Genomic DNA, 22,691 nt, shown 5'->3' on the forward strand with positions numbered 1-22,691 from the left:
CATGGCTTGGAGGGAGCCTCCCCGGGAGCAGGGGCAAGCTTTGGAGCTCAGCAGTATGAGCTAAGGAAGCTGGCTGAGATCTAGCCCTTTGCTGCCCTCCCCCAGCTCCCTAGCAAACTTTTCCAAAGAGCACAGCAAAGGGATGTGGGACCAAGCGAAACACATGACGTGAAGGGCTGGCAAAGGCCTGGAGTGTGACTGAGCATCGTGGCTACTGCTTGCGAAAGACCAGAGTCTGGAGCATATTAAAAAACAACAAAAATAACAAAGCAGCAGCAGCAAGCTGCTTAGTCACTCATCTCTCCAGCTCAGGGTCCAGAAATGTCCACCTCTCGGAGGAGCCTGTTTTCTTCTCCACCCAGTCCACATAGTTAGAGACTTTGGTGTACACACCATACACCTGCTTGCTGCCACACTCCTCTGGGCCACCCCATGAAACCAGCCCTTGGGCCACCCACCTCCGGGTCCCTGGGTCCTGAATGACGAAGGCTCCCCCGCTGTCTCCCAAGCAAGTGTCCTTCCCACCTTCGTAGTATCCGGCGCAGAACATGTTCTCGGTCACACTGTAGTTCCCCGACCGGGACTCATAGCTGGTCTTGCACTCTTCATGGAGCACCACTGGGAGTTTGACATACTGCAGGATATCGGACAGTGTCCTCATGCCTGAACTGATAATCTCATCCACAGTGATGTTGGGGTTGGAGATACCCCAGCCGGCCACCAGCCCCAATGTGTTGGGGTGAGGCCCCTCCAGCTCATGCTCAAACTGAGGCAGGCAGACAGGCATGACGTAGTTCCCCATCGTCACTTTCTCCTTCAGCTTGACCAGAGCGATATCGTGGTTGTAATTCTGGATGTCAAACTCCTCATGGAGTATGATCCTCTCTACTGTCCGGTTGATGGCATCCATCTTGTTCCTGACATCATGGAGGGCAAGGTAGACGGTGACATGCTCCTTGGAGACGGGGATGACGGTCTTGTCCCGCCGCTGTGAGCGGAGCACATGGGCAGCTGTCAGCACCCAGGAGTCTGAGAGTAGGGCCCCACTGCCAAACCATTTGTCATTGGGCACCCGGGACATGTCCTCCACCACAATCAGGGCCTGCCAGGGGAAGAAGCCGGGCTCTGCATTTCGCCCACCAATGATGCGCTTGATGATCCCAGGTAGAGCACGAGCTGGCCGGCCACACACTGGGGACAAAAGGGACAGGACAGTTACTCCCAGCTGAGCAAGCACTTATCTAGGGAACCGCTGAAAAGGGACACCCCTGTAGATTATACCACGTGGTTGGTTATATTTATAACCAAATGCTCGCTTGTGTCTTTTCTTTCTGTAGAGGACAACTCTACTCCTTTTCCTGGTGGATAAAGCCTATCCTCTCTAGCATCCTCACCTTCTCTTGGCAGAGTGCACTTAAGAGCCTGAAGCAGGCTGGGCACTGCACCCCATCCCCTATGCTAACAAGTCCTTGGAGGTATGTCTGGGAAGGGAGCATGTCTGTCGTTCTGCAGGGTTTTGCTTCCTAAAGGCAGCCCCAGCTCCCTTTGTGTCTCCCTTGCCTGGTAGGACCATTTCTGTTGGCCATGGTTTGCCCCCCCTTAGAGAGGGTCAGTCTATTGTTCTTCCATAAGGGTGAGGGTGTGACATCTGCAGACCCTGTTCAGCCCTCACTGAAGCTACTCAGGGAAACAGAGGCCAGTCTGAAGCCTACATGGCTTGTCCAGTTATTTCTGTGAGCTAGGAGCCACCCTGTATTTCTCTAAGCCTGATGGCTCAGACATGAGACTAGGACACCTCAGTGCTAGCGCTGCCCCTGCCACCAAACTGCTACATGACATTGGACACATCTCATCACTCTGTTGGGCTGAGCTATTTCTGCAAGACTTTCGGAGCATGGAGCATCTTTGTTGGCTCACAGTCCAAGGACAATAGGGACCTACTCTCCAAGCAGTAAAAATAGTCATACCAAGCCCTAGGGTTGTCCCATGTTTTCTGTGCTTGTGGACAATGAGGCATAGAGTTAGGCAGTGTCTTATCTATGGGTCAATAGCAGGCCAGGACTAGAGTCTAGAGCCTGTTGGTTTCCAGTATTTGGACCCCATTCCCCAACGTGCCCTTGGAAATGCCAGTCGTGGCATCTGCTCCTAAATAGCAGCCTGGAAGACCCAAGAGAGGATCTCAGGTGGTTGTCTCAGGAGGTGCCACTAAGCCTATGGCATAATCTACCTGCTCTGATGAATTCATGTTGCTCAACATCATCCATCATTGCACCTTTGGAGCCTGCAATACCTTCAAGGTGGGACAGGGGGCCCGAAATCTCCCTGTATCTCTCCAGGGTGTGCATACCCTGAAATATGGCTGTAAGGTTCCCATGGTTACGGCAACCTGGCCAAAACAGGCCATTCTTCAGCCGGCAATGAGACAGGATCAGAATCAAGCTGAGCCACTAGTCCCCCATGCCAGAGCAGGGAAGGTGGCATCTTTGGAGCTGGGAGCTCCCTTTGGCTGCTGTCCTGGCTCTGCGGGAGTCCATCGATTCCTCACTTTGCACTTCGGTTTCTAGAGCGATTTGTCTGAATCTGCATCACTTCAGAAACAGAAAGGCAAAGTGAGTAATCCTGCAACCTCACACTCCCCTGTGAGCTCACTCAGCCCTTTCCTGACCATCCTGCCTCTTGCCCAGCTCCTGCTTTCCATGTGCCAAGAAACCCAGGGAAATGCTGATGGGAGGACTGGAGACTTACGTCAGCCCAGCCAAGTCTCTCCCCTCACTCTGGGGCTTGTCATAAGGTCCCTGTGGTCCCAGGGCTGTGGCATTCGTGCTCTCAGAGGAGTTGTGGCTGGAGAACGCCTGGCTGCGGGATGTTGCCTAGCACCGTGGGCTGCTCTCCCTCCCTCTTGAGTCCTCATCACAGCTGTGGCAGCCAAAACAGCCTTCCTCTGCTCAGCTCCTTGGCAGACCTCGAATTAATGTCTGAAGAGCCCCATGTGCTGCCTAGTTTGCCTCTGACCATCTTTGCCAGGCCCTGCAACCTGGTGTGAGGAAGAGGAGGATTTCAGCATGCCTCTGAGAGGGTTGGACTGGGCAGGCTGGACAATGACAGGGAAGGTCATTGCCCTTCCACAGCTGGAAGAGCCTCAAAATCCCAGCAGCACAGGTGTGCTGCGAGGCAGGCAGGAGGAAAACGGGAGGACCACTCTCATCCCTCTCGGCCCACAAAGGGAATCCACGTCCTCCAAGGAAAATGCCAGCACTCTGCCGCGACACCCTCTGTGCTCCCTTGCCAGGGATGTGGGGTTGCAGGGCCTCACAGAAAAGAGGTCCTGACCCCCCAGGGCGATGGCATCGGGGCTGTGGGCCAGCCTTGTAAGCAGGGCAGGAGCTAACACTGATTTGTTGTGGCTGCGATCTGCTGCTAGGAAAACTGTAACTCCCACAGGCAGCATGGGAGTGTGCCTCTCTGTGCGTTTAGCTCCCCTGCCTTTTCCAGTGCTGTAAGGAATAGGAAACATGCTTAGGCAAATAATTCCTGTGTTCCAGCCCAGCCCAGCTGTTCTGCTGCACCAAAGCTGACAGCCACCCCAGTGAGATGATTTTAGAGGAAGTGCAACCAGCCAAATATTTATTCTATTAAATTACATATCAAAAATGCTGACCAGGCTGCAAATGCTCCCACTAATGGCAGAGGCAGACGTGGAGTGGCCTGGAAGAGGAGTTTCTACTGATACGGAGGTAGCGTGAGACATGAGAAGATCTGAAGAGCAGCTGGCCAGCTGCTGCCTGCAGATCCCAATCTCAGGAGAACGTCACCCTCTCTCTGGGATTTTCCATTTTCCTGAAGTCTCTCTGACTTCTGTCACTAATCAGGAGGTCTGGAAACAGCCCATGAAAGCAACTATGGCCCCAAAAGATGTCCCCATATGCTCCCAGCTCAAATTATTTCAGGCTGAAGCATCACGGAGGGATGCAGGGAGCAGCCGCTGAAACAAGAGCAACCACAAGCCTGGTTTCTGAGCTCTGTAGGCACCAGGGTATCTCACTGGATCCTTCCTCTGGCCTTCGGATCACTTAACCCAGCTGGACACCCTGCAATACCCACCATGGGGCTGAGCCAGGTCCTGAGCTTCTGGGTATGTGGGGTACTGCAGCTGCTGTGCAGCGGCTGGACCCCTGCGCCTCTCCAGAGAGACATCCCTGCACATCAGACCGCAGTGCATGTAACCAGCACCGAAAGCTTCTGCCAGCTCCACTCCCCCTCCTGGCAGCCAGACCGGCCTCACGCTCAGCTAGGGCCAGCCAATGTCCCAGGAACTTTTGTTTGATCCCAAGTGGGCGCCTGGCCTGGAAACTTGCTGGCTGCAAACATTTCTGCCACTGCTCAAAGGCTTGGAACTTTTCCTCCCTTGTGAACCAGCTGGGTTTTTCTGCAAGGCTTGGAGAGGTGCTAATTACTCCTGCATGTGGACACACTGCTAGTGGGAGCTGACAGGTAATGCTCTGCCCTTGGCTGCATGGCACGTGCCACCTCTGGTGACTCTGGGCTGACTGTGGCCAGTGGGCTCTGCTCTGGGTGCTGGGGCTGCTGGTTTCCTTCTTCTGCTGGAGTGGGGAGCTTGGAGCCACCTGGACAGTGGGGATGGCTGCAGCACCCCTGCTGCCTGAGCCGTGGCCCCACACCACCACAGTGATGCCCTTGTCACTGCTGCTCGGAGACACCCTCTGCACCCTGGCCATCTGTAGCCAGCACCCAGCAAGCCAGGATAGCAGGAGGCCTGTGTCCCCATCGTTCTCTTGGCCATACGTTGCAACCAGAGGCAGGATATGTATAGCCCATGACGCGTGGTACTGCTGCCACAAAGCAGGGTCCTTATCTAGGGAAGCACCAGGTCACATTAAGCTCAGAGACAGTCCTGTCCCTGCCCATCTCCCCTCTGCACCCCTCACCGTGGGTCCAGCCACTCTGCTCTCACCCCCACCCCTGGTACCTGGTTGGCAGGATGGCAGCTTGGTCCCCAACTCCTCGCTCCTCCACACCCCCAACGCGTCACATGTGTAGGTGGCTGGAAGAGAGCAAAGTGTTAGCTGGGCTGTGGCATGGCTTGGGGGGGGGGGGGGTTCTTTTGCAGTGAGGAGACCCTGCCCAGCCATCAGGACCCTCTGAACACTTTTCTAGAGCAGGACGTGACTTCCCTGTTAAGTCCTCTGTGCTCCTTTCCCTGAGGGGTCCTGGCAGTCCTGTCTCCATGTGCGTGCAATCACCCTTGGTGTCATTGCCCTGAGTCCTCTGGAGAGCTTGTGCTCTGCCTTCAGCCTCTCCTGGGAACTGCTGTCCCATTAATGCTTCCAGTGCTCGTTACACTAATGAGTGCTGGATGCTCGGGACCAGATGCACAGGGCCAGTGGGTTGCAGGGGAACATGAGCAGGAACACTGGAATGAGAGGAAATCCTTTGGCTTTCCTTGCTGAGGGAGGAGGAGGAAGGAGGGCTGGAGCATGCACTTGGGCTCTGTGCAGCCCCTCCTGCTGCCAGAGCTGGGACCAAAGCGTGCAGTGACCTCTGGGGCTTCGCAAAGCACCTTATGGTGTCTCTGTGGTTGTTGACCAGGGGGATAACATGAAAACTCAGCCTGCTGTGATCCCACTGCTGTCTGTTTGTCTTGGTCTTGCTGGACATTTGGGTGCTGGGATGGGGGCTGCAGACCCAGGTGAGGCTGCTTTGAGCAAAAGGCCCTGTTTAAGGCTCTGCAGCAGCTCTGGACCTCAGGCATAGCTGATGGATCTGGCTGCCCTGTGCCTATGGAGAGCGTTTGCCACTCTGCTCTGCCAAGGCTATGAAAGACATGGTCAAAGCAGCACGTGGTGTCAACTCTGTCCTACCTTGCTGCGGAGCAGGATGAGGCCAATCTGACACCCAGGTAGTGCAGATGCAGGGTACACGTATATAACTTATATGCACAGACTGCTGCTTGCAGCGCATGCCAGGGTGGCTGTCCTTAGCTCCCCCGACACTTGCACATGCATGCACACACAGATGCACACCCACCCGCACCATGCCGGTGGCGGTGCGGCCCTGCCCCACTGCTCACCGGTGCTGTTGGGTGCCATGTGGTAATAAGGGTGCTGGCAGTGGTACTGGATGCCTGCCCCATAGGTGGTGAGGTTGTTCCTGGAGGAGAAGGTGACAAAGCCATGCTCCAGCTCCGGTGGTGCTTTGCAGTCAGCAACTGGAAGTCAACACAGAAGGAAGGCTGAGCACTGCGCCGTTTCTCAGGGCACCTTGCTAGCAGGCAGGTAACGCTGGGCTTCAGCACATAGCGGTCATACAGAGAGGCCTGTGTAGCCCAGTATCTCCCATCTAGGACACCGCAGGTGGTACAGCTTGACACGCTTCCCCCTTTGACAATTTAGTCCACTTCAGGTGGCAGCTGGAGGCAGGCCAGCTCAACTCCTAGCCACCGATGGACTGTCTAACCCTCTGCTCCTCTAATGTCTGCGTTGGCTTGGCTGCCTCTGCACCCTGCAGCAGGGAGTCCCCACAGCTCCCTGTGTTCTCCGCCCGGAAAGGCCATGGGGCTCCCTGAGGAGTGGAGAGCTGCTCCCTCTCCACCTTCACTGCCTCTTGAGGGGTCAGGAGTCACCTCCGGCCTGCTGCAGAGGAGCTTAAGGGCCTCCAGAGCTGGGCAGGAGAGGACGTGGAAAGCCTCAGGCTGTGACTTTGCTAAATTTAAGGTTTTGTCTCTCCCATCTCTCCTAGGTGTCAAGCTCAGCCTCACCTCTGGGAGGTGGAGCCTCCCCTCCTGGGTCTCCAGGAAGGCGGTGAAGGAAATCCCAGCCCTGCTGAAGTACAGAGGTCCATTTCCCAGCTCCAACCTTCTCCTCTAAGCCCCCCCACCCCTACCCCCGCATTGCATTACCTCTGACCAGGCTACTCTGTGCTCCTGGCTCACTGCCTGTCCCCCATCCCCAGGCAGGGCAGCAGTCCTCTCGTTACCTGGCCCCATGAAACCCACCCTCTGCAAAGACGGGGCACATGGGCAGCACCGCTGAATACAAATAGCATCCCACAGACTGCGGCTGACACCACTCATGCTGGTGGAGACCCCATGCTGTGAGCCCCTCCTGAGCCCTGCATTTAGTGCGAGATCTCTCTGTTGTACCTTTGAGAGGGGAAGAAACTGCACAGGCAGGTAAGAACCTTTGGGGGATGCTCTGTCTTTGCATCACCTACTAATGGGCAAGAAAAAGCACGCAGTGATTTACTATCCTGTGCATCAGTGGAATCCTCTGAGCGCAAGGCTTTGCTAACCGTGCAGCCCCATCCCTCCTGCTCTGGGCCTTGCACATCAGGCAATGCTGGTCAGTGCTTACAGCTCAGACTGAGCAACCCCAGGTCCTGGCTGTCCCGTGACAGCAGGAGGTGAAGGACAGAGAGAGTGTGGCTTGGCTGGTCTGCAGATGTGGTGGAAAATGAGTAGAAATGGGGAAGACCCTGTCTGCTCCATTGCAAGGATGTGGGCAGGTTTGGCTCTGCTTCACCCACCCCTGATGTAGACCCAGGGCCTGGTGGAGGGAGAAGGATTTCTGGGTGCTGTTGGCTTTCCCATGGTCTGTCCATGGTCCCCTTCCTCCCCCAGATCCTTCACAGGGCTCCCCCCAGCCTCTCCTTCTACACTGTCCCTGAGATCAGGCTTGTGCCACCCATCCTGAGAAGGATCCCCTGTCTGCAAGATCGCTCTTCTGCCAAAGCCAGGAGTTACCTCGTGGGTGCCCTGTGGGAGCTGCTGACTCCCTGTGGTGTGAGTGATTGGCAGTGCAATTGCTTGAGTGATGCTGTGCAGCGTCTCCCGTTCCAGGGGACCTGCCCATGCGAGAGGGCAGGAACCCAGCTCCAATCCTGTCTAGGAAATGCAGCTCTGCTAAACTAGCAGAAACTTTTAACTTAAGATGAGGGGTTGAATAGGGAATGGGGGCCTTTGCAGGGAGCAGATCCTGCGGACCAGGGATGATGTGAACTCTGTGGGCCTCTTCTATGTGCGAGAGGATTGGGAGGTAGTTAAACAGGACAGCGAGCTGAGGGCAGGAGCCCTAACTCCTCATGCAGTGCTCCAGACCGACCAAGAGAGAATTAGCTAGGAGCAGCTGCCAGCACCATGGACGTTTACTGATGCTCAGGGTTAGCCACCTGCCTGGGGGGGAAAACCCTTGTTTACGGCAAAACACTGCAGCCCACAGTTCACCAGGGTCCCCTCCACCTCCTGCCTGGTGGGAAGGGACAGCAGGTGATGGGAGATGGGTGTGCAGGTGCAGTGCAGTTGGGAGGAGGCTCTGGGTATCTGGGTCTTGCAGAGGAGCAGAGGAGGGGAACATGGACCCCCTCTCAGCAGTCCCCCCGGGTCCCCGTCTGGCTGGAGCTTTCCTGCTCTCTTCCTATGGTGCTCAGGAGCATGGTGCTTTCGGGCTGTGGTGCCAACAACCACAGGAGCTTTATAAGATGCTGAGGGATAACAGGACTTGCAGGAAGGAGGGAAGTGATGTTTGGGGACCACTCCAGCTTGCAAGTCTGCTCTGGGGCTGTTTATGGCTGCAGGTGGTAGGCTCACTAATGCACATGTCTTGTTCCCTCCCTGTGTGTCCCACAGGTCTGGGGTAGGCCTGACACCTGGAGAATGGTCACTTGCATAGACATGTTCCCTCCCCCCCCCCCCCGTCATGTCCTAGGACTTGCCCAAAGGGATAGGGGAGCAAGTTTGTGCCTTCAGGCCATTCCAGACTTTTGCCTTGGGAAAGGGGCTATGTAGCACCAAGCTCCCCAGTGTACACCTATCCCTCCTCTTCCAGCCACCAGGCCACATCCCAGGTCCCTCCCAGTGAGGCCCCCTGATGCACCCCAGGGTGCATGCCCTGGGCCCCTGGGACATGGATGAGGCCAGACTTGTGGCTTTGATCTCTGGCTGTGACTGGCCTGATGCCAGCTCATACTTGGCTCTGCCAGGCCAGCAGCAGGGAGCAAAGCGGGAGCTGGAGAGAGCAACCTCCCGTGCCCTGGTGCTCAGTGCCCTGCGGGCAAAGGCATGCAGTTTCTGATGCCAACCCATCCTCTAGGCATCCCTTGCATGGGGAAGGTCTGCGAGGCACCAGGACTCTCGGAGAGAGGAGAGGAAGGAGTGTTTCTTATTTGTGGTGCTGGGCCAGAGAGGAAGGGCAGTGGGAGGTTAAATCCAAATAAACAAACAAACAAGCAGGCAGCCGTGCGCGTGGTGGCTGTTCCTCGCGCAGCCGCGGTCTTCGAAGGGGAAGCAGAGCTGAGCCATGGCGTCCGAGCGGAGTGGGAGGGATGCGGAGGATGTGGCAGGGGTTCGAGGGAGCACCCGGGCCCCGAGCAGCATTGCTGGGGCCGGGCAGGCACCGTTCTTGCAGGACAGAGGGAAAGGTGGCTTGACTCCGAATTTCCTTCCCCCCTCTGGAGACGGAGCTGGAGTTAAGGAAGCACCAGGCGTGGAGGGGTTAAGAGTGCCATGCCAGTTAGACAAGCCGCAGAGATGGATTTGGCAGCCGGGCCTGAGACAAGGGGAACCTGCCCTGGGTCCCGGACAGATTGGAGAGGGGCACCGAGACAGGCTGCCGTCTCGGGGGGCGGCCAGCGCAAGCCTCATGCCGCCACTTGCTCCGAACTGGCTCTTCTCTCTGTCTGGTTGTCGGCTCTATCTGCAGCTGTGCCGAAGGCAGAGGGGAAGGAGGAAAGCAGAGAGAGAGAAAGCCGAATTAGTAGACGAGCAGAGAGAGGCATGCAGGAGACCCAACCCCCAAAACACCAGAAATCGTTAATGAGCGACCCTGTCACCCTGGCAAGCCCTGCGGGGTGTTGTGGGCCCCGAGCTGCGGTGCAGTCGGTGCCGTGCTGGGGACCCTCTCCAGCTGCTCCACCGCGGCAGCCCGGGGCAGCGGCTGGGACAAGCCTTCGTGGGGTTGGTGTTCTCTCTCACCGGGCCGTAGAGCTGCATTTTATCCACCTTGGCTGAGAAGTTATCTTTTTTTTGCATTTCTTTCCAAACTATTTTTGCTCATGCTTTGCCTCTCCCAGACGTTCAGGGGAGGTGGGAGGCATTGCAGTTTGAAGGCCTGAATTGCCCAGTTAGGGGCTTTTTGGCTTTCCAAAAAAGCCCTGGAATTTCAGTGTAGTGATTCATATCATACAAGAAGGGAGCAGTTCCAGCCCGTCTGGAATAATGTAGGTAAACATCTCAATTTTTTCAAAAAAATAATGCTTTTTGGGGTTAAAACTATTTACCCAGATTTTTTGTCTTTTTTTTCTAGCCAATGGTAATTTTTAACTGCTCTCTGCTCAGGCAGAGTGCTGGACAAAATCCATGGGAGACTGCTGTAGTGAGAGCAGTATGACTGGGGAGTTTCCTTTGCAGAGCAGAGACATCACTGACCCCCATACTTTGTAAGGAGCCCTTTCAGATATGAAATTATTTAGCAGGTCTAAGAGCCTCCCACTTTCCATTTTGAGTGAGCAAACATGAATTAAACCTCCAGAAATACTCTGCTAAGGTAGGATCCACAATATCACTAAAATAAAAAGAATCTGGCCTGTTGGGAAGAACCTGGATCCCACATCCCTTGAGTGTATCTATTCCTGCCTCTCTTTGAAGGTCTTTGTTGCAAATCTCTTCTCTGGGTCAGCCTTACGGTAGATTGTGAAGATAGAAGTGAGTGCCTCCCCAAGGGCTGAAGGATAGCAGTGTGTGTTTGGGGAAAAGAAAGAAATGTTATCAGGTACATGAAAAGCGCATCTCCCAAGCCTGGGCCGGAGAGAAGAACTGGGTTAGATGAAAGAAGAGATGATGCAAACCCTTTCAAAAGGAATCTCCTTTCTTCTGCCCCTTTTCCCTTTTTGAGATTTGTAAATATCTGGGCAATTTTTTTCAACCCTTTCACTTAGCACCTGGTTTGGGCTAGGACCTGGGACCTCTCCAATGCCCTTGATCCCACTGGGCCCATTTGAAAGGAATTTCAGACCAGGAGCCAGATTATCGGTGTCCCAGATTTATCTGACAGGTTGGACAAAACTCTCTTACTCACCTGGGACTGGCCATCTCCCTCCCTCCCTCCAGCAGGAACCATTCATTAATGGGCATCACCACAAAGGCAGTTTGATGTGAGCAGTGCCCAGATTTTGCAGTCAAATAGGCTCTGAGGAAGCCTTGATCAATGATAAAACTCTCAGGTGTTTTAACTGGGAAGGAGTCTGCCTAGACTTCACTCACACTTTGAGAGCTGGATTCAGCTCCCCTCAAAGTCATCTGGAGCCCCATGACCTAAGCTTCACACTGTGGTGGACCCATCTCAGACAGTGCTGCTTCTCACCTCACTGCTGGGAACTCTCTCAAGAGCCAGGGTGGCTCTTTTTTGACAGCGAGACAGTAAGCTAGTCACAAATCAAGTTATATGAGCAATCTAAAGACAAGAACAAACCTCTTGCCTATGCCATTTGGACCAAGCCCCGTTATGTTGTCTGAGAAAGAGCCAAAAGAGCTTTGCAGAGTTACATAGCTTCTTTGGCTGGGTGTGCATTTCCGAGTAAGGAACTCTGCTCTGGCAGGGCAGCTCCATTTAGCATGGAATGATTTCAGCAGAAGAAGGGCATTGTCAGGATGAAAAAGGCTGTCCTTACTTTTGCAGGTAGGGATCTTGTTACTCCATGTCCCATCCTTTTGACACTCAATCTGGAAGGAGTCGCTTTCCAGGTTATCCTGTGCAGAAGATGCCAGTTAAAAAACACTGTCAATGTACTAGGCAAGAAAATGTTGCTCTCTGTAAAAAGTCAAATTGTTAGTGATTTAGTCAAGATATATCCAGATTCCCTGGAAGAGGACTTTTATAGCTAAAAATCATAATAAAATCAAAATAAGAGTTCAAAGAGTTTTCTTTTGCTTAGTACCAGCAACTCAATGGCATGCTGAATGCAGAAGAACTGGAGACAATTATTTGTATTCTAGGTGCTGGATTACTATGGCCAAAGGTGGGTAAGGAAGCAGCTCTGCATGGAGGATGAGTCTGGGAAGAGATTAGAGAAATACTCAGCTCCATGTCGGAAGTCAAATCGGGCTACTGGTTTGGAGGGAAGACAGCCACCACGTGAGTCACTCGCACTCCCTGTGGTGCTCAGCTGTTTCCTGGAGATGGCCTGCCAAAAATCCCAGCCCCCTCAACTTGCTGAAGCATTCACAAAGTCCCAGAGGACCACCCGGCCAGCCAAGGCTGGCCGCCCGCACGCCCGGCTGGCGGGTTTCCCTGGAAGCTGAATCAGAGCCCACTGAGGTGGGGAGCAGGCAGTGTCCTGGCAGCTCCCCAGGGGCTTTTAGTGACTTTTTCTCTCGCAGAGGTGCCAAGCCTTGTATCCTCTGAGCTGGCCAGCTCTGGAGGGATGCTAAGAGGATGGCTCAGAAAAGTGCCATTTCCTCTCTCCTCCTGCTTCTTTGGAAAGGAGTGTTTGTGGCTTTCAGAGGAGGCTTCGTCCTTGCCCTAAGGAGGGGGAAGGGTGGTGTGTGGGTCGTGTTCACTCTCTGTGGAGATGCAATGGCTTTGGTAGGACCGAAAAGCCCCTGATGCTCAGGAAAGAAAGAGTCTTATTTTGGGCACACAGAGACAGGTGGATCAGAGGAGAGCAATGACTGGGTATTGCACATGCCTGAGAAGTCAGGGGAAGGACTGAGCTAGCTGGTGTAACAGAGCACCAGGGGGATCCACTTGGCAAATGTATAAAAATTGGTGCAGTGAAATGGGGAATAGTCTCCTTTCTGTGCCTGCTGTGGGTGGGACGAGGAGTCACAAATGCTGTGTCAGACAAGCCCACCCTAACAGTGATAAAACCCTTCTAACAGTAAGGGTGGATGTGGCCAGGGAGCATCACTCCTGAGTTTGGGAGAAAGGACTGCATACCCTAGGGATAGTTGGGGACAGGCCATCAGCACACCCTTGGGGACTGAGTCTGTCTTGGGTCAGGGGATGGATTTCCTGGGTCCCTCCAACTATATGACACCACATATGTCTTGCCCATGATGGGCAGATCAGTTGATGGCAGGAGAAAGGCCAGGTGTTGCTGGAGCCTGGCAAGGCCTGGTGGCAGTGTGTCATGATGTGTCACACCATAGTGCATGGGTCTTGCTGCTCTAGAAGAGCAGTCCTCTCTTAAACAAGGAAACAGGGGAGCTTGAGTCCTTCGGAGCCCTGTCCAGCAGAAGAGCTCTTGCTTTTGCAGTGATCTAAGTTAAAAACATGAAGGATTCCTCCCTTCCTACCCAAGTGCCCAGCTCTATGCCATCGCCTTGTACCTTCAGCACTTTGTATCCGGTGTTGCAGCTGATGACAACCTGGTCTTTGAAGGTGTACTTGGCTTGGGAAGGCTCGATTTTCCCATTGATTGGTGGTTGCACCAGTGGGCATGGGTTCCCTTTGAATAAAGAGCAAGCAAAGCAAAATGAGACTCAGCTGAATAACTGGAGCAAACAGAGAATCCCAGCTCTACCATCCCATCCACTTGGCAGTGAAGCACCCCTGCCCTGCTCTTTGCTATTAGCCTACACTACCAGGGCTCAGCTAGGCTCTTTCCCCCTGAGGAGAGGAGGTTCCTGGTTTCTCCCCCAGTCCTGGGCTGCCCCTGGTTTTGGGCGTTACAAGCCTGGGAGTGAAAAACAGTTGCTTGTGCAATTATCCTGCCCAGAACTGCATTGCTTTGCAATATGCTCTTATTTCAGGGCCCAGCTGCAGCAGGAAGAAAAAGCACCCTTTGAAGGGAGGTATCCATGTTATTTTATTCCTCTTTTCTTGTGATCTCTGCCACAAATCCTTTCCAGAGACAGGATCATAGATCACCAAACTCACAACCTCCACCTGCAGGGTTTACAAAATCCTTCCCCTGCCCCAAGCCTAGAAAATGGAGGAAAGCAGCAGGATTTACCAATTGCCGTGTACGATAGCTTCCAGCCCCTGTTCTCTCCTGAGTTGTCACTGTGGAAGAGGATCTGCACGCTGTTGGTTTGAGTTTCAATGCGTCCTGGTGATTTCTCTCCACAGAAAGGGCCAAACTCCCTATGTCCAGCTTTGATCTGCCAGGAGAAACAAGAGTGGGTGGCTTGAGTGGACGGCTTGAGGAGGAGGCATGAATCCCGGGGACTCACTTCACCCTGAGGCTGATGGTTGGGGACACTTCACTGCAATGGGGTCACTGGAGCTTATGCACAATGTGGTGATGAGTTGTGAACAGCTTCTGGGCCCAGGACCAGAAAGAAGGTCATCATTGCCTCAGAAGGGCAAAATCAGACATGGTGAGAGACAGGGGTTCAGTCAAGCATTGGGGTCCTGCTGGCTTTATCACCCCCATTTAGACTGGGGCAATTTTGGTCCTATCACCAGGGACCAGGGACCATCACCCAGTAATACTGGGGAACTGATAGGAAGAGAGAGCAGGACTAGGGGAGCACATAGAGCACAGCTCACCTTGATAAAGTCATAGGGACAGGTAACCTCGGGGTGGTCTTCCACATCGAAGCTGTCCTCGAAGCTCAGGGTGATGAAGAAGCCTTCCTCCAGCTCGATGCGGTACAAACAGTCTGAGCTTTTGGGATAGGGGCTGGGGAAGTCGGCACTGGTGACCACCCCACTCCTCTGGGTGAAGAGGTTGTCACTGCACTCGACTGAAACACAGCCACAGCTTGCTCAGCATCTGGCCAGCCAGCACCCATCCCTGGCCATGCTCAGGAGCCCCTGTGGACTCGCCTTCCCAATACTTGGCTTCTCCCCATATCCAACCTCCCCTGCATGCCCCATGCTCAGCCTGGGCAGGTGGCTACAGAGAAGTCCTCTACGTTTTTTAGCCCCAGTACAGGGCTGAAAGGGCTGTCGGCTCTTGTATGACCTTGACTGACATTCCACGCACTTTGCAGGCCCTGTGATAAGAGACACCTGGCTGCTCAACTTCCTCTCATCCCAGTCACAGAAGCACCTGGCCCTTCTTGCACCCAGCTCCCTGCCTGCTCATTCCCATAGCAGGCATGAAGTGGAGTCTGCTGGGTGGCTCAGTGTGATGGGGGAGCCACGCTCATGGCTCTGAATATGGGTCCATACAAGAAGGACCCAACATAGCCATCCTCCAAACATGCCTTTGACATGGAGGGTCCCAGGGTAAGAGCTAATCCCAGCTAATCTACATCAGCTCATTCAGATTTAGAGCAGAGGCTAAACTTTTTCATTTCTCTGTCTTGAGTAGGTCTGCAGGGCTTAGATGAGGAGTACAGCCCACGGGGAAAATTGCTTCTCCTTCCCGTGCAAGACGACAGCAGGCCTTGGGCACTCTCCAGTCCCAGGCTATCGTAGGGGAAGAGGCACCTTGACCCTCCTGGGAGCAAGAGAGAGCAGTTTTGCCTGCATTTTGCAGCTCTGTGGCCTGCTCAGGGCCCCCTCTGTGTGACCATCCCCATGTCTGGGCTGTGCCTGGATGGTACCTTTGCAGGTCCTGTTGTCAGAGTGGAGGATGTAGCCAAACCTGCAGGAGCAGTAGTACCCCCCGATGTAGTTGTGGCAGTAGTGGTCACATGCCAGCTCCTCGTCACTTTTCTCCAGGCACTCGTCCACGTCTAGGGTGGATGGGGAGGAGACAGAAAGGAAAGAGGTCACCCTGGGATCTTCTATATATCCCTCTCCACTGAGGCATTTGTCACGGACACTGAGAAATCTGTTGTCCCATGGGGTGGGTCACATTGCAGAAATGGCAGGGTGGAGAAGGGGCAGAGGATTAGTGTAGCTGCTGGGAAAAAGTCCTTGGCATGCAAGGCTTTGCTAGGGCGCACAGCCGCTGGTACGTCTCAACTCTGCAGCCTCTCTACTGCATCGTGAGTGCCCAGCAATTCCCCAAAGAACAGGGTCTGGGCTGCGTACAAAGACCTCAGCTTCTCTTATCGGGTCCCTGGAAGCAAGGGCTGGGATGTGATCCTAGTCGGGGGACCCAAAGGGCAGTGAATTTGTTACGCTACCCTGGCAAGCTAGTCCCGGAGGCCAAGTGTTCCTTACCCACGGCTGTGTAATGGGCATCGAAGCCAGTGAAGCGTTCCTCATTGGAGAAGTCGGATCTGAAGGTGAGCCCCATGTAGGGACCTGGGGACAGGATCACTTGTTGGCCAGGAGCCTGCTCTGTGTCTGTCGTCTCCCTCCCGCAGAAAGTTGCCAGCTCTTGGTCTTCAGCTTCAATCTGTTAGCAGAAAGACTGAGTCGGTGTTTGGCATGGTTCAGGACTTGCTATCTGGGCTCTGCTCAGCGCTTGGCTCTGTAGAGGAGCCAAGCCAGCCTGTGTGGTACTGGACATTCCTACATCCTTCTGCTACCAGACCGTCAAGTAAATTTATGTGGTTTGGAAGAGTCTGTGGAGACACCTCTTGGTCAATGCTTTCACCTCAGCCTTCCTAACCTAGCCACACTGGGCCACAGGAGAGCACAGTAACCCATTGGTCTGCCTGGCCTCTCAGAGCCTTTTCCCCTCTGTGCATTTTGAAAAGGAGGAAATGACTTTTCCCACCTGTACAAATCAACAGCCCATGAACGGCCCAGACTGGGCTGAGCTGGTGATGAGGAACCATGAGGCTTTGGAGAGCTCTGGCGCTGCATGCTTTGCACACCCTCCTCGGACCCAGCTGCTCTGCTCCAGCCCAGTTCTCTTTCCCTTGCAACATCATCTCCCCTCACTGCTGCAGAATCCAGCAGACTTGTCCCAGCTTCCTAGGGCTGCCTGGGATTTTCCAGCAGGTCGGAAGCACAGCATTTGATGGCTACAGTCTAAGGACATATTACTCCAACACAGCGCTGAGCTCTGGGCCGCACTGTAGTGCATGTGTCCTCCTGGCCCCTGCACCCCCAGTGCAGTCGCAGCACCTGAGCATGGGCAGCTCTGCTCCCCTGGGTGCCCCATCCCACTCTGCCCTGCACCCCCTCAGCCCTCCCAAGGTGGGCTGCAGGTGGGTGATCCAGGGAGCCTGGACACCTTTGCAGAAGCAATTTCCAGCCTTTCCCTCTTCATCTACATCCTGGATGTAGAGAGTTGCTGGGAGTTTGTAAGGAGAGGGTGCAGGAAGGGATCCTGTTTGGGAGGTGAGGTGAGAGCGTGGGCAGGTGCTGCAGAAGGCAGCATGTGAAAATCAGCCCCAGGTTATGTCATTCCCCCTTGGAGCTGCCGGTTCCTGAGATGCCTCTTCCTTCCACCTAAGCATTCATCAGCGCAGCAGCATCTGTATGACAGCTGCAGGGCCAGATGGTGTTGCTGGGAGGGCGCTTGGACCCCCAAGGAAACTCCCTGCCCCTCAGCCCTGGGCATGCTGAGATGGGAAGCAGAGCAGACAACCTGTTAGCAGTGCTGGCGTGAGAGCTGGAGTCACTGCATGCGCTGGGGGGACCAGGCATTAATCACCTCCGCTTGGGATGTCTCGTACTTTGAGGTTGCTTGTCCTCTCCACACTACATGGTCCCCATGTGTGTCCCCATTATCACTGCCCCTGCCTGCTGGGAACAAGCCACGCACAACCTCACTGCTGGCCCATTTGGAGAGGCCGCAGCCCATGGCTGGTTTGCATCAGGTCAGTCAGGTCTGATTTGCAATCAGCTCTAATTTGAAGGGTGTTTCTGTCCCCTCGGCCGGCCTGCACAACCTTGGTCTCGTCCCGGCTGTCCCTGTGTGTATCCCTGCTGCTCAGGTCCCGGTCAGTCCTGAACATGCAGCGGCAGGCACATTGACTCTGAGCCGTGTCCCATGGCCCAGTGGGCACTGCGAGAGGCCGATGGACCAGTGTGCCCAGCTGCCATCCTCATGCGCTCGCTAGCCTCTGTGTGCATACCTTTAAAGCACAGCCTTGTTGGTGCCTGGAGGCACTGCAATCCCTGCGGAAAACTCTCCTGCTTTCCCTGGAAACCCCCTCCCCTCCTTTTTCCTTGCTGTTTTCCCCAGGAAAATTTCAGGTTTGAGTCCTTATGATCCCATCTCGGTCCTGCTATCCCGCCCCCCCAACCCCTTTCTCGGTCGCAACCTCTCCCAGCTCCAGCGCCCAGCACCCTGTCTGCTTTTCCCCAGGAGATTTGAATATGAATGACCCCTTGGCGGAGGAATGCAGGCTCCTGCGAGCACGCCAGCCCACCGTCACTCATGCCAAGCGGTGGCTATTGAGGCTGCGAGGAAGAGAGCAGCCCCCCGGCACGGAGAGCAGGGAGCCAGCAGCCAAAGTGCAGCGACTGCCGTGAAGCATCTGCGGAAAGCGGCCCACCTGGCTGGGACCGCGCGGCATCGCAGGGCCATCCTGGGCTTGCCTTGGACTCAGTGATGTGAAATCCCCCTTGCACTGCCTCCGCAGGCTCCCATGGCAGCCACCGGCACCTAGAGACCCTCCGGACTGGGGCAAAAAGGGAAATTTCCCAGGGCTGAGCATACAGGCGAAAACTTGCTCATGCCAGGCAAAGACTACATGGAAATGGCAACTCAGCATGCCTTGACATTGCCTCCAGATATTTTCCATACTCTCATATGAGCCAGAGCTCGCCAGAAAAGAGAGAGACTTTCCGATGATAAATTTTGAGAATTCGGAGAAAAAACATACGTCCCACATTGGGACAAAAAACAATTCAATTTTGTGCGTGTGTATGTGTGGGTAAAAAAGTTCCGAAACAAACAAACAAACAAACAAAAAGTTATTTGGGGTTCATCTGGTTTCAATTGCATTGAAATATACTGTGGTGCTTTGGAATTTTTTTTAAATCTAAAATAAAGAACGGTTCGAAACAAAATATCATTTCAAAATGAGAAATGGGAGCTGCTACCTCCCAAAGTGTAAAAACCTGGCATTTCAGCCATGTTAAAAAGCACACTGCTTTTCCTTCCCCAATGTGAATCTCATCCGAGGCAATGTGAATACATGACACACGGCATCTTCTGTCCAAAGGAACCGTTTCTAGCTGTCTCCTCTATTCTCAGGCCAGCCCTAGCTGTCACCTCTGCCTGCAGGGATGTGTGAGCCGCGGCCGCAAACTCATCCCCTCCCCGCTGGCCCGAAACCGCGCTGGAGCCGCTGAGCAGCAGGATGCAGGAGGAAGCCCTTCCCGCGCAGCCCTGGCCGTGGCTGGGCCATCCCAGGGAGCCGCGGGACGAGGCCCGGAAAGCTGTAGCTGAGGGTATCCGCGGCCCCTTATCTGTGACGGGTCCCATGCCCCGAGACCCAGGGAGCAGAGACAGCCCTCCGGCAGTAAACTAAACAGAGAGGTCATCCTCCCTGGTTAATATTTGCTGCTGCTGCTGAGGACTGTATACTTTTTCGTAGATCATTTACATCCAGTGAGCAGGCTGGTAATTAAATCCTGGTTGTTTGTTTGGAGTTTCTCCCTCTAGGGTCACGATGTCGACGTTTTCACTAGAGAAGATGTGTCCCTGAGGGAAATATCAATTGCTGAAGAGAATTCCCTATAAAAATATGCTGAAAGAATCCTCCTTTGAAAAATAAAGCATAGTGACACTCTTGTGCCTTAAATTTACCCTTGCAGAAGCTGGACAACTGAATGCCCCTGCCTCCTGCCGTCTTTCCCATTTCTGCTTTGCTCCTGAGCCCATTGTTAGGATTTATCTCTCCAAGGAAATGGAAGGAGATGGGAGTCCCTCCCCGAGCTGGGGCTCTGTCCCCTGCATTTTGGCTTGGACTGTGACTAAGGGGTTGGCATGATGCAATGTGAAGTGGTGAAAGAAGTCGTGCATCCCCAGTGCCCCACGCGGGTTTCTCTGCTGGGACTGGGGGTCTGGGGCACCCTGGTTCGACCAAACGCTCGGCGAAAAGGAAAGCCTTCCTCAGGGCATCAGCTCCTGGAGAGACCAGAGCAGCAGCGCTTCGGAGAGACCTCCTGCAATGGGCGAGTTAAAGAAACTTCACAAACCCCAAGTGGAATTTGGCCTGGCAGTTCGATATCTGTCACCGGAAAAGAGCACGAAGCTGCAATAAGGAAATGCGGCCGCCACCCCCACACTCAGCCCTCCAGGAATGCACTAATTGGACTGATGAGGGCAAAACATACCGCTTGTAATATATATAAACGGCTCATTAGGCAGAGGAACTGCAGTGCCGGGCTGAAGACACTGGGAACATGACATGGGGAGGAGATGCTCAGAGACAGGGAAGGGCACAGAATAGCCCCTGCAGAGTCGCCTTGCCATTAAAGTGCATGAAAGAGGACAACACCCAGATTAATGGGGCTTTTGTAAAATGACTGATGATGCTACTTTCTGTTGGGAACAAGGCTGGGATGGGACAGCCCAAGCCAGGACCAGAAGCCTGCATCTTGGCTTCCTAGAGATCGTCTGCCCCGTATGCATGCGTCTTCTCCCCGATATGTGTCCATCCTCTCCCTGATGTGCTTTTGGGGTCCATCAGCATGCAAATGTGCACCTGAATTCCCACAGGAACACGCACAGCAGCTCGGGAAAAAGTGCTCCTGCTGCAGCGGGACAGGGAGGATGGGCAGCTTCTCCTGCTGGGGACTTGGCACAGCATTTCAAGACTGTCTCCTCCCATGGTCTCGCTGTGCCCACATGCCCTAATTCTCCAGCACGCCTGGGCTGGGCTTGCTCCCTGCTGAGGCATATGAGATGGGATACCAGGGTTGCAATGGAGCCACTGGCTCCTTTGCCTGGCTGTTCCTCACTCTTTCCCTCTGGGGCTGCATTGGGGGTGACTGTGGCCCCTAACCATGCAGGGGGTGGCAGGTGTCACCAGGCTTCTCTGGTCAGAGACATCATGGTTGGAAACGCAGGCAGCAAAGCCCTGGGCTCTTCTGTCCTCCCAGCTGCCTCCGGGATACTTGACATGCTCCGCTTGGAATTCCAAAGCGCCAGGGCCCTGATTACCCCCAGCTGAGCCTGGCTGACGGCACGACCCCCCTGCCTCCCCCGAGTTCATGCCAAGCCCTGCTTTTTGGTTTTCTCCCCTCCCTGCTCTCTCTGAGCAGACAAACATGTACATGGGACTGGCATGCAATCCCCGGCGCCCCAGGCTGCACGTGGCCCTGGAAGTGGCAGCGGGCTCCTTCCCCGGCCCCACTTGGCGCTGCAGGGGCCACGACAGCACAGAGCACCCACGGTCTCTGCAGGGACCGTGGCGCTCGGCATGAGGCTGCAGCACAGCGTGCAGCCCTTCCCTGGCATTACCCAAGTGCTGAAAAGCAGGCAAATACGGGCTTCCCTCTCTGCTAGCTTGCGGGCAGGAGGCGGCAAACCCCGAGCCGAGGACGCCACATGCAACGCCAGTCTGTGACATGCCCTGAATGCCACGCTAAACCTCGGGGAGACATGGCTCCGTCACATCGCAAAGCTTTCACAATTGCCTGTGAGCTGCTTACCGGAGCTGGGGCATTAATCGCATGCTCTCTCTGGTGCGGCTGTGCCCGCTCTCGCAGTCTGTGCTTGGAGGAGGGAAAGGAAAGCCCTATGGCATGTGCTGAAATCTGCCAGGCCTCAAGCATGTGCCGTCCTGAATTGGGATCCAGTGGCAGGGCTTGGGGTGAAGAAGGGTAACACCACCAAGACTGTGAGCCTGCAAGGACTCATCATAAGCTGACTGTGGGGAAATCATCTCACCAAAGGCCCCGTCTTCATCTTCTTCATTCAAGAACTTGGACCCAGCTGCTCTGCCAAACTTTCAAAGGCTGATTTAATTCCAGAGCTTGACAGAATATGTGCAAAAACGCATGTATAATACCTCAGGTTCAGTGTCCCTGACCAGCTGCTGGATTGAGACATGAAGGCCCTTCAGAAGGGTACAGGGAACAGCAAAGTCATCCAACCCCTGAGTGAGTTGTAGGAAAACTGCAGGCTACTTTGCACACTCCTTCTAGCAGGACCCATCTCCCCATGGCTGGCCTGGAAAGCACCTGGCACCTCTGTGACAAATTGACTCCCACATGGGGTGGATACCAGCCTGGAGGTACTCCAGATTTATGACCCAAAGCTGTGACAGCTGCTTCCCAAGAAACCCTGAAAAACCACACAGAGGTTTTGAGTCACAGCCTTGGAAGTTCCCCTTGCTTCCCCCAGTTCAAGACACAGAGATTCAACCCAAGCTGAGCCCATTTGTCCAGGCTGGGGCAGAGCCTCGCACAAAAAGCCGTTCAGATTTCGTCTTGCAGCTCCCTGCCTCTACCACAGTGCTCCCCTATGCCACTAGTCAAGTCCCTTAACCCACTTTTCCTGATTGCAGCCACTGCTTTCTGGGTGCTCCAGGACAGTGCAGCACTTGTGGCACCCTGGAAGGGAGCCGAACTTTGTGCAAAGCCAGGTGAGACCACCCCAGACGACGTACCCCACATCAGTGGTGAGAGGGACCCAAGGACGCTCCGCGGGGCTGTGCCATGGTGAGGGCTGGGGCAGAGCCATCAGGGGAGCAAACATTCCCCCTGTCCTGGCAGGGCTGACGCAGCTTGTGGGGTGGAAAGCTGGAGGGCACAAGCTGAGCAGAGAGTACAGAGCCCAGCATCCACGGCTGCTTATTCCCAGTCCCTCCTGGGCCTGGCACACGGTTCGGGGCATGGATCCAAAAGTCTGGGAGAGGCTGTCTCCAACTCATGAAGGCCCTGAGTTCAACTTCCAAAGGCAGTTTGTATGCTGGCGTTTCCTAC

General features: G+C 54.6%; 1 protein-coding gene across 1 annotated transcript in view; it reads right to left on the reverse strand.

The window, feature by feature from the left end:
* Positions 1–22,691, reverse strand: part of MASP1 (MBL associated serine protease 1) — a 28,074-nt gene continuing 5,383 nt past the window's right edge. The window contains exons 3-11 of the mRNA XM_067301448.1: positions 16,074–16,251; positions 15,509–15,640; positions 14,505–14,701; positions 13,966–14,113; positions 13,340–13,458; positions 11,680–11,758; positions 6,089–6,226; positions 4,988–5,062; positions 1–1,191 (exon numbers count right to left, since the gene is read on the reverse strand). Coding sequence (XP_067157549.1) covers positions 296–1,191; positions 4,988–5,062; positions 6,089–6,226; positions 11,680–11,758; positions 13,340–13,458; positions 13,966–14,113; positions 14,505–14,701; positions 15,509–15,640; positions 16,074–16,251 — 1,962 coding nt within the window. The 3' untranslated portion in view covers positions 1–295. The remainder of the gene's footprint in view (positions 1,192–4,987; positions 5,063–6,088; positions 6,227–11,679; positions 11,759–13,339; positions 13,459–13,965; positions 14,114–14,504; positions 14,702–15,508; positions 15,641–16,073; positions 16,252–22,691) is intronic.

The sequence above is a fragment of the Apteryx mantelli genome, chromosome 9, assembly GCF_036417845.1.
Source record: "Apteryx mantelli isolate bAptMan1 chromosome 9, bAptMan1.hap1, whole genome shotgun sequence".
Classification (NCBI taxonomy): domain Eukaryota; kingdom Metazoa; phylum Chordata; class Aves; order Apterygiformes; family Apterygidae; genus Apteryx; species Apteryx mantelli.